At 35.2% G+C, this 12148-nt stretch overlaps 1 protein-coding gene across 1 annotated transcript in view; it reads right to left on the bottom strand.

Annotated features, from left to right (window-relative positions):
- The window catches only part of LOC105039381 (protein SWEETIE), a 123433-nt gene that overhangs the window by 103636 nt on the left and 7649 nt on the right, over positions 1 to 12148 (bottom strand). The window contains exons 7-23 of the mRNA XM_073244211.1: positions 10932 to 10996; positions 10296 to 10400; positions 8918 to 9007; positions 8727 to 8807; positions 6993 to 7061; positions 6410 to 6535; positions 5306 to 5409; positions 3724 to 3856; positions 3505 to 3611; positions 2365 to 2478; positions 2095 to 2262; positions 1842 to 1928; positions 1507 to 1597; positions 1131 to 1199; positions 907 to 1029; positions 740 to 808; positions 357 to 461 (exon numbers count right to left, since the gene is read on the bottom strand). Coding sequence (XP_073100312.1) covers positions 357 to 461; positions 740 to 808; positions 907 to 1029; positions 1131 to 1199; positions 1507 to 1597; positions 1842 to 1928; positions 2095 to 2262; positions 2365 to 2478; positions 3505 to 3611; positions 3724 to 3856; positions 5306 to 5409; positions 6410 to 6535; positions 6993 to 7061; positions 8727 to 8807; positions 8918 to 9007; positions 10296 to 10400; positions 10932 to 10996 — 1706 coding nt within the window. The remainder of the gene's footprint in view (positions 1 to 356; positions 462 to 739; positions 809 to 906; positions 1030 to 1130; positions 1200 to 1506; positions 1598 to 1841; positions 1929 to 2094; positions 2263 to 2364; positions 2479 to 3504; positions 3612 to 3723; positions 3857 to 5305; positions 5410 to 6409; positions 6536 to 6992; positions 7062 to 8726; positions 8808 to 8917; positions 9008 to 10295; positions 10401 to 10931; positions 10997 to 12148) is intronic.

Here is a 12148-nt window from a genome sequence, read left to right as displayed (position 1 = left end):
TCGAAAGATCCCCCACAAAAGTTTTGGATGTGATTGTTTGTCATTTTGTTTAATACGTTTTATTGTATTGCTACACTCCATTCTTAATTTGTTTCTTTCTTTTATAATAATTCTATCCATCCAGGCTTTTCTTTTTTATTCAAGAAAATAATTTTTATGTTTTATAATACATTTCATGTTTTTGATTATTTTTCTGGACATGCATTGCATGTGACTAGTTGCTAGTAATTAAAAAGAAAAAACAAGATGAGCAAGTAGAGATGATTCAAACAAATTTAAACAATTAAGTTCTCAAAAACTAAGATATAGCAATTTGACAATGAGAGTTACACAAAAAGGTTATATATGAAACAGACCATCCTTGCAGTGAAGATGTCACTCCCAAGGCGAGCCAATAAACCAAGACCTTCAGAAGATGCTCTTCGTTGCGCTGAAGAAATTTCACCATCTGCCAGAATTCCCTGTTGATTTACATGTATTAATAGGTAAAAGAAACAACCAAGCTAAGACCTCAAACTTAGCATAAACCAAGATTTGCCGTAGTAGTTAATATCAAACCAGTAAGCAATTTCATACTGTACCGACACTCAGTATACCTTGCCATCTCCTACCGTACCATATATTGACACTATAATAAGATTGTACCTATACAGGATTCAGTACCGAGACGGCAAATCTTGGCTTAAACAAATTAGTGAAATGGAACAAAAAATAGATATTGAAGAAAAAAAATACCCACCAGAAAGATAGATTGTATAGTACTTAATATTTCAGCAGCCAGTGTTTGGGGACGCGAAGCAAGCGTTGCCTAAGCATAAGAATATAAAAGATAGGAGGTGTAGAGCAAGCAACAACAAAAAGGTAAATGCTGATGTTCAGAGTAGAGTAGCATAAGCTAAAAAGAACCTTCAACCCTGCCAGTAGGCCCACGCATGCATTTGTAATGCTGGCAACACGCCAAGACTGCTTCTTCCCAGTCTTGAGACAATGGTCAATTTTGTTGAGAAGCATCAACTTTCCACCATTATCCTGGATGTAGATGAAGTTTCCAACAGCCAAGCATACACTCAACCAACAAAACTTGCAAACAGCATATAAAAGGAAAAAAGTCCTGGTAATTAAGCACGAACCTGACTTGCAAAAATGGTACCAAAGCACAAGAGCATCTGGTTGACCAACATTTTGCTAATGGGCTCCGGCTTCATGAGAAAAGAAAAGGGTTAAGTAAACCAATCAATGACTCCCTTTAGTGTTTGAATGTAGTGTGGACCCATTATATACGAATAGACTTCCCAGAACAAACTCAATACAGACACCACAGCATTAACTAAAATTTATGACACCTATATAATATATATATCAATCTGGACACAATGCCAAAAATCAATCTTGGCTCCCTGATGTCATCTTAAAAACAAGAGAGAAAAGAAAGAAGAAAAAAGCTTAACAAGTCTTAACTTGACCACTTCCACACAGATAGAGGAAACTGCCATGAACATGTGTTACCTGAGGAAAGCCGCAAACTTCATCCCAAACACATGGCATTAGTCCATCCTTCCCACCATTAAATGCACGCAGTTCATCTTCAAACCAATCCCTGGATATTCACAATTGGTGAGGAATAAAGAATGCTTTTAAATTACCATTACACAAATTTGTCTGCAACCAATATCTAGCATAGCTTGTGAATAATATCAAGAAAATTTATATACATACCATAACTACTATATACAGATACGATGTAAGGAGTACCTTAATATCAAATAACGAAAGTTTTATCAAAAAAAAAAAAAAGAAGGGGAAAGCAAATAAGATTTCATGCACCAGAATGCAAGACAGACCTTCCAGGCTTCCAGGGGCCTAAGCATGCATCCCTCTTATCTAATAATAACCTCAAACACGAGCTTTCTTCAAATCCAGAAGGATCACTTTCATTTGCAAACCACCAAAACGGAAAGTAGAGTCAAATTCAAGATAGCTAGTGAGACATCAAGAACTGTAACTAAGAAAAAGAGGTAGATTTCTAAATAACTTTACATGAAATTTGAGACCTATAAACTAGGTAAAAATATAAGTAACCAATTACCAAGATACCTGAATGGGCCAGTACATATCCGAATAATTTGTGGATGCTCACTTTTATATGCCACAGGATCAGAGACAGAACGATATGCCATTAATGTTCTGATCGTGAAAAGGTCTAGTGCAGGTTTTATATTTGGTGACAGCTTGGCAGAAAAGGATGATATATAGGACAAAGCACTGCTCAGCATTAAATTAGAGATTCTATAAGATATAGAACAAGGAAAAAAAATGAGCTAGCAATAAATTAGAAAGAACCAAATTCAATAAAGATGAACTTACACACGAAGGTATGCCAACGCAGGCTGAAGAAGGACTGCATTGGTAGAAGCTACTGTTGGAGATTCAAAGCTTCTTATGAAGGCAGTGAGTGCCTCAGTTGCAGCGGACAACACACTAGAAGAATATAAGATGATATCATGACAAAGGAATTGAAAGCAAACTATATATGATTTTGCCAACCAGATGGTGTCAACAAATTAAACATAAAAGGCAAAGTCTACATGAGTTTCAACCACACTTTATTATGCACTGATGAAAGAAAATGAAAAATTCAATTTGATGAGCAACCTGTGTTATTATGCATTACAGAAATTAAGAAAACATTTCCCAATCATGTTTGTACATTATACAGTATTTTCACCTGAGAAGGAAGTCACAGAATATGGCACCAATCCAATTTCCCCACATGCTCAGTAATAAATGGGTTAATAATTGTCCTTTAATAAGATGATTTCAGACATGATGCTTGTGACACTGTACTAGGTTCAGAGGGAAACCAAAATTTGTACTAGTCCTTTTAGTTATATCTTGAACCTTCAAGAATTGTAGTCATCACAGAACAGCAAAAACAAAAGGATTGGGCTGACAGGCATAATGGCATGGGCTCAAGTCCAAGGGAACTACTTTGCACAAAAACTGCCAAAGTTTAGGTTAGTCCTCAGTTTGCCCCTCCCAAGACCCGGATTGCCAGGACCATGACTGATTTTGACAGCATATGAATTTGGTAAACAGTACTCTATTTGCAAAATTCAATTGTTCAGAAAGCTACAATGTTAAGTTCCATTATTTCAAGCATTTTTGTCTTCTAAGAAAACTGGATGGTAGTTGTGACAAAATATATGGAAAAGCTTGAATAATATCAGTGGTATCCTGTAACAGTGTACTTGGACATGTGGACCAATGAATCCAGCCCCAAATAGCTGCCACAACGGTTGATGGGTATGTTATGGTCAATTTAAAAATTCATAAAGATGAAGATAAGGAGTAACTCACAGTTAATCTAGATCACGAAAGCATGACTCAAGTGTCAGTGACAAAAAATGAAAAGCAATATGCAAAGGACAGAGTAAAATATATATAATGAAAATGCAAATAAAGCCATATATATGTATATATATCAAAATGATTTCTTAGCCTCACCGCAGCTCAGATGTAAAATCTTGTATTCGCCCAATATAGGATTCAGGATTTCCCACAAAAGGACCAGCCCAAAGTAAAAGAATATCAAAAACCTGGTCTTCAAGCTCCTGCATGTTTTATTTATTAAGGAAGGTGTTATAGTCAAATAAGACATGAAGAAAGTAAAACTTCCAAAACAGATGAATGAAAGTAAAACTTCAAAAACTGATTAACGACTACCTCTTTTGGCATAGATGCTATGAGTGAAGCTAAAAGTAACCAACCAGCTTCTTTTTCCACAGTAGCTGCAAGAGGATTCCGACTATACTCGGTCAGCATTTTCTTTGAAACGTCAAAGACTGACTTAGGTAGCCTGTAGATATGATATCATCATTGATATAGTTGAAACAAATATGAAGATTTTAATTTTTAGCCCAGCAATAACAAAATTTTTCAGGCATGCAATCATCCAAAGTTTTTTTTTTTTTTTTTAATTCTAACATCAGACACTATGAAAGGACAAGCTAGAAACTAAATTTTTATCATGTAAGCAGATGTGCAAGGTGAAAAGATGTTCAAAAAGGAAAATATCTCAAAGCAAAACATAAAATATTAAATAATCCAGATAGATTAAGACTATCACATTGAACGAACAAAGACAAGCCTAGCCAGCAAGAAATAGCAGCAAGAAAAGGAAATCCAAAGCAGCAAAGCAAGAGAAAAACGATTGCATCCTAGTTTGCAAATTCAAGTACACGAGGATACCAACCCCACATACCAACTGATAACAGTACTGGTACACCCCCATTATAGGTCCACTCAGAGACATGGTATGTCACCTCATTTAACTGTTCCAGCACCAAGACACATAATGACTATTGGTATGATATCATGCTGTACAATGTACCAATATGGGGTATTGGTATTGGTACTTCAACCCTTGATTTTATCTTATACTTTCAGAATCATAGGGCTAGTGTGCTGTGAATCGACAGGTTGAAACATTCAATTTACCAAGAAATGATCAGAACAAGATAAAATGACTTATTTATAGTTTTAATCGCTGGCATTTTCTAATTTTACAATCGTGTTAGTCAAGCGGAAGATAAAAGCATTTTAGTAATTAAAAAAACAATTCATACTAAGCATATAAGTGCAAGAAAAATTTCAAGATCAACAGTCAAGAACACCTGGTTGCCCCACCCCTACCTTTTACTCAAAAGAGAAAACAAAGAAAAAGAGAGAGAGAAGAAGAAGAAGAAGAAGAAGAAAAGTCCAGAAATTGTTGGTTGAATCATATTGTAGACATCAGTTTCTGTTTTCTCATCTCTCTTGGCCCTTTTTTTTAATTTAGATATCATTCCTTTCCTTCATGTCTCCTTTGTCTTTTTTACTCCCTGAGTCTACTAAATACTGGCTAAAAATGTTGTAGCGTTGATAAAGAAGCATATGTCCATGACAAATCTTGCAACCAGTGGCAGATTTTGAGAAGAAACAACGTAAATAAAAGTAAAATATTATGCTCAGATAATGGGTCATATCAGCCCAAAATTATATCTAACTGAAAGAAACAAACCAACAGAACATACAATGTGAAATAAATATCCTTTGTGACATTTGAAACCTCCGATCAACCAGTGCAGCCTAAAGCAACAAAGTTAATAACAAATTCACAACCATCATCATGTTCAGCTGGGATCTCTAATACCATCCATAACCAAAACAAGGAACCTCGGTCATGAGAAATGAGAATCTAATAAACACCATTATGAAACTATATTATAAGTGAGGCATTATTCATAAATCCATGATAAAAAGTAACCTTGCAGGATAACCAAGAAGTAGCTTTGGCGAGATGGAAACAAGGGCTGCTACAATTGCAGCTTGCCCATGCAATGAATCTAACTCAGGGTTCAAATGCATTCCCTATTATCAAAAAATTGAACTGTCAGTATCATCATCAGAATTTGTACAAGGATAAAGCATCAAATACATCAATAATGCATTAAATACATTATACACCTATAACAAACTTCCAATGAAGCAAAACCACAAGCCAATTTACTTGTGATAGCATAAATATACTTGTTGATCAAGCTAATGAAAATCTACATTGATAAATGCTTGGCCCAAAAAATAAAAATAAAAATAAAAATAATCTTACCCTGGAAGCACTAAGTTATAATATAAAGTATAAACATATCAGCATGTTGAAGAACCACACAAAACTGACTTGTTGAACACCTTTATATATTTCTTTCAATTTTCTAACAAAGAAAAGATCAAAAAGTTGTGATACTTCATTACTTAATGAGTCGTGATATTTTATTAGATAGTGCCCAGACATATAACTGAAAGTAATTACTAATTTATCTGGTTCTCAGTGTGGCACCGCATGGAAGTGCCATTGCTGGCATTGCACTACCTTTTCATAGGACACTCCATGATAATAAATCAGTAAGACATGAAATGTATGTTAAGTGCTTTGCCTCAATGTTAGACCCTCCATATTAGAACAGTACTTTAAAAGATATTCCCTCATTAAAAGAAATCGATATATTTGGAACATGGCTGTACAAGTGCCAGCAATTAACTTATATACATGAGAAATATGACCCATATCAGTCATGAAAGAAGCCTCTAAATCAGAGCTTACTTATCATTAATGGTTGCTGTAATATGGAAGTCTTTACCGTCACTTAAATTGCTCATAACATGATTTGGATAACATGAAGAAGCATAGAGCTACAAACTAATAAATTTGAGGCTGAAAATCTATAAATTATGTAACGGAAGATTCAACCAATAAAACGGAAGTATGCAGGATGTTATACAATTAATGACTATAAGAGAATCTTAACAAGAAGAAAGTGAAGATAAACACAGACAATGCAAATGGGTAGAATTCTGAGCACCCCTACCCTACCTTTTCAAACCGTGCACTTTCTCTCAAAGCATGTAATGTTGTCACACCATATGAGATTAAACCACCAACACAAGTAGGATCAACTTCTGCCAACGCACGCAATGTCAAAGCAGCTTCTATACGGACCTATGAAATCAACAAAAATAAGAAAAGAGTATAGCAACACAACTACTAGGAACATTATTATCACTCATATGAACAAGGACAACAATGACAAAGCTGAAACTTATAACAGATGGCATCAACATAACCTCAAGAAATAATTGATTCATAAGAACTCCTATAATATCCAAGAACCTAGTAAAAATGGAAGCACCCAAAAAATGATAGATAACTTCAGTAATACACAAATTAGTTGTGGATGGAACAGATAAAATGAAAAATTAGATATAATGGCAAACAGCAAAAATCAGCCATCTTTGTTGCTTTCTAAAGAATTGTGGACACATTGACAACATTTCTATACTAAGTATTTAGCTATCAATGAAGAGAGAGTAACTAAGATTGGGATTGAACTAGTAACCAAAATTTGGATTTTGAACATTTTAATGAAGCCTAGACCAAAAATCAGCAAAAACTTTACATGTAATGAAGAATGAGACAGTGCTGCAACAACTGTGTTATCAAGAACATCCTTGAATTCAACTGGAACCTGCAACATGTCAAACCCCAAATTGCTTCAGTTTTATATTGTCTTAGTAGCAGCCTGGTCAACCAATTTTTGAATCAATGGTACCATGTAATAATATACAACAGTAACTATAGCCAAAAAATTTGGAGAATGCATAGGTTAACAAATGAAAATTTTTTATAGAGATATTATAATTGTTCAAATGCACAACAATAATTACAATAACAAGTCAAAAGGTTTTGACCCACTGAATAGATTGACGAAACTAGGTGAGACAAAAGTGAAATCCATAATTACAAAGGCAAAAAAAGAAGTTTATCCAGACTTGGGTTTCCATATCAATGTTGAGTTGTTGACCGAGGAATGAGATCGCGCATGTGCTGGCGTAGCACAGTCAGCACGGTACCATGTTGTGCCAGTTCCCGGCACGGACTAGAATGCCAGCAAGCCAAGAATTGGCATGTAGGCAATGTCATGCCCATACTACATGCTGGTAAAGCACTATCATGGTATGTCTCTTGTCATGGCATGCCGTAGCAACTGACGCTTAGATCCATGATGTTGATGATCTCAGAGCGCAAGTCGCACAGGCTGACTGACGGATATACAAGTACACAAATAAAGAGACTCATATTAAGAAGGGAAAAAAAATTAAAAGAAGGTGCCATCGTATTCTATGCAATATAAATATGCCACATACAGGTGTATGCAGATTCTTAAGTTACCACCAGAAGAGAGAGGTAGGTCAGTGTTATTGGATCTAGTGACCCTTCATCCTTCAATCCAGGATATCATATGCTACAGTATTTTATGTGAATTCTTCTTAAGCACATACTCTAGATTTTGTAATTACAGCAACAAAGATGGATGTATGATAAGGGGAAAGAGGTAAAGCTAAATAGTGAGGTGATATCATATATGGAGGTAAGGTGTTGATAGCAAAAATAATGCCTTTAAGCATGCAAGTTAGCATAAATATGCTGTGAAAATTTTTGCAGGCATTAGAAAGGTACAGATAGGATCAAGAATTTAGTTGCCAAGATGTTAATGGTGCAGTTAGCTTGGAGGATCACCCACCACATATTTGAAGGAAGACACAATGGGCACATAATTGAGATCGACAATGTGATCAAAGGAGATCAGTGTGCCAACAGGACCTTGAAAGAATTGAACGGTTCAGATTTCAGAATAATTGCAGCTAGAATGACGACTTGTCTGCCCAGTCGTGCTTCATAGTCTATGTTACGTTTTGTTTCAGTTCAGAAAATTTCTTGGACACCCAGATTTATTTACGTTGGTTTCTTTCTTCAGTTGACAGGGACTAATATGTCAGTCTATAAACATGTAACAGTTCCCAGCACTCTATTGTTCACTATATACTAATAATGACCTTAGTAAGTAGCAGTTTTGTGCAATAGGCTAATTCAATTACATTAGGTGCATTGTCATAGGCTCAAACTTCTAAATATTAGTTATTGTCTTAAAATAAAAGATGAAGGGTGAAACTAAGCACCCGAGCATATTTCTGGCATATAAAATGCATTTAAAAAGTGTTAGCTTTTGGAAATTTCATGATCCATATGCATAACATTGAATAGGCAAAAAAACAGAAATTTTATCAGAAGGCATGGAGAAACCAGAATCGATGACCGAGCAAAGAAAAACTTGACATTCTTATGCCCTTACCTCTCCCAAAGTAGTCAAAAGATAGGAAAGAATACGCAATGTAGCAACTCTCATTGCTGGACTACAATCAGCAGATTCTAACTGTGGATCACAAATTTGAAATAAAGAATGAAAGGAATCTCTGATTATTTTGAGTAACACAGAAAATAAAGTTCATGCAAAAAAAAAAAAAAAAGGAGCTTACAACAAACCTTTCTTCCCAGAAAAACTAAAAAACTCCGTTGTGTAGGCTCGGTCATCTGGTCGGTTACACCAACCCGAAGAATATATAAAACGCATGCCTTCAAATGCAAAAGAGTAGCTTAGTAATATTAGTTACATGACAATAACATAAAAAAGCGTATGTCAACACAAAAAGGGGGACAAAATTTTAGTATCTTCTTTTTCTTGAGCAGTAAAACCAGTAGATTTGATTTCAATTATACCTGTTCAGTAATTGATACTTATACTAAACAATGATAATGAACTCAAGAAGAAACAAGCTTCAAGGAAACACAAAGACAATCAAAGAACATCAGTAAGTATCATATATATTCCAGAAAACTCATAACTTAATATACAATATCTCCATCCAGATAAAAATAACAAGAGCTCACCCATCTAAAAATAAATTAAAGATCCCAACACAGAAGTTGGATCAGTCTTCAAAGTGATAGATGGACCAAAATCCACAAAAGACACTGTTCCAAATTAGTTTAATGATTAGATATCTTTGTTTATGACCTCACTCTATTTACAAATAAGTAGTTGTGGCTGGAACAAGTTCTTCAGCACTTGGAGGTCACAGCTCACATTCACATTAGTAACTTGTTCAATACATAATAATATTGTTTTCAACATGCATATCAAACGATACATGCATGAGTATGGTACCACTTATGTCCAAGTACATATTTTCATAAACAGGTTTGCTTTTGAGAGGAGGTGACTCTGTACCAAAAGGGCATGTCATTCAATCATCAGATAGGGTCAAAGGAAACTATTTAAGTTCCCTATGGAAATGCAATATAAATTTGCTCAAACAATGAAAATTTAATGATACAATGTTAATTTTGATAATAAAATAATTTATATTACAGTTAGAGGAACTTACATTATCATTACAGCATATGCATACCAATTTATTTTTTTTTTTTACTTTTAAATTTGATAAAAAGAAGGTCCCTCAAAAAAATGATAAAAAGAAGAAATTTCAAACTTGACAAAACAACTCATACATACACATACACAATATAGGTAACATATATATATATATATGTGTGTGTGTGTGTGTGTGTGTGTGTGTGTGTGTGTGTCCGTACATATGTATGCACGTATGGTTAAAGGCAATATAAAAGTTAACATGCCTCCAGATATAACTACCAAACCATACATAATTGTAAACACATATATTGCTATAACCTGATTGGCATTATTTATGAGCATTATCATGCTTGACGTCCATGAAAATCTTACCATGGGCATCTGAGATTGTGCCACTGATATTAGAACCAAGCAGTAATCAATCCATGGACAACAGTAAACCTGAAGTTACATGCAGATCCAAAATTAAATCAATAAAGAGAATACCAATGCTTGTGCATCCAATGAAGCATCTCCTTGAAGCATGTCCATGGAAAGCAAAGCGAAGTTCTGAAGCTCACTATCTGGGAGATGATACTTGACACGAATGACCTGCAACATTTGATCTTAAGATGAAAAGATACTCCACAGCCAAGAAACAACTTAAGAATATGTGAGAAGCTGCAATAAATAGGAGATGCTTAAAGACCACTTCCAGCATCAATACGTTGGTTTGAGAGCATGTTTTTGTTTGGGACAGCTAAAGATAAGAAAATCCACACTGAGAAAACCAAAATGAAAGAGCATTCAACTTTTCTCACTTTTAAGACAGATAGGTCAATTCTAAATTTGGATTACCAAAGAATGAGGTAGAACATCCCATGCCAATTACTGAGCATATAAAGAAGGCACACGAGTACACCAGAAGAAAAGGGAACATACTTTATTACTATCAAAATAAATATGTACATTCCCGAAATTATGTGTTGTTCAAATGAATATTGCCATAAGTACGCTAAGAGGACATTAGATATGAAATGATGAGAACAATTTCCTCAGCTGTAAAAAAAAGGAAACAAGCAAATGAAAATAAATCAATAGAGGAGATCAACCTTATGAGCAAGACATATCTAATTTTCATACCTGTAAAAAGAATACCCATGATAATGCCAATCCAATTCGCTGTTCCTTTGCACGAACTCCACTTGCTGCAATTATATGCATGGAGACATTAGGGATGGGACCCAGAAAACACATGAACAAATTCAAATCAGTTAACTGCTGACATTCTGCAAACAAAATGGCAAAGAAATCTGATTCTAGGTTGTACACAGAACACATTTACTTCCATCAATTAGTTAGTCGATATTTACTTGGATTGACCTTTGTGGTAATTCACTTGGTACCATTTAGACATGGAATAATTTGGAGTGAAAAAAATAACCATCTGTAAAGGTAAACAGCAATGCAATGCAGGGTCATGCCAAACTCAACAGATCAGGGAATTTTGTACACATGACCCTAACCACGCCTATCAAGCCTTGTCAAAAATATTTAGGGCTGGCTTCATGAGTCCCCAATTGCCAAATGTTCCTATACAAGGAAACTATCTTACTTGAGTTTGTATGCATGCAAAAATTATATTCTCCCCATGACAGCATGATATTATATATTTCTGCATGACACATATCAATGGACTCTAAAGTACTTGTACGAAATGTGGTAAATTTACAATGATAGACATTAGGGAAAGAATTCCTTCAAACCTATTTATGTCAGCTTCAGAATCACAATGCAATAAGTGTGCCCCGCTAGGGTCAAGCCTTTGATAATATGACAATTTTCATAATTTAAATATTACTTTCATCAAAAATTTATGCTGCTTCAACCTTTTCTTCAAATCCTTGACTACAACTCTGAAGCATGGCTGCACATTGATGTATATAGCCTCTATAGAACATGACTACATCATAGTGACCGCACGATGTCATAAACCATTTATACAATGCTCTGTGGCAGGAATCATATATTTAGGCTGTTGCAGACAATACGGAATCTTTTTAAAAACCCATTTCCTAATTGCTTCCTTATTATCAGATTAAAAATAATTTGCTTTCCACATGCAAAATGCCCCCAGTAGAGTAACTATGCTTCAATATCAATTTTTGACATAGTCAAGGACCGCCAAACCGATACCGGTGGCCAGGCCGGTGGTATGATTCGGTACGGTTTCATACCGTTTCGTGCCAGGCCAAATAGACAGAGCAGAGAAGGGGAGAGGGAGAAGAGAGAGAGGGGAGAGATGTCGCCGGAGGCCGTCTAAGGCCGCACTAAGGGGCCTCAGGGCGGCCGAGGCCAGA

The sequence above is a fragment of the Elaeis guineensis genome, chromosome 1 (assembly GCF_000442705.2).
Source record: "Elaeis guineensis isolate ETL-2024a chromosome 1, EG11, whole genome shotgun sequence".
Taxonomy (NCBI): domain Eukaryota; kingdom Viridiplantae; phylum Streptophyta; class Magnoliopsida; order Arecales; family Arecaceae; genus Elaeis; species Elaeis guineensis.
Note: the sequence above shows the minus strand (reverse complement) of the source record. Positions and strands in the feature narration are given on the sequence as shown.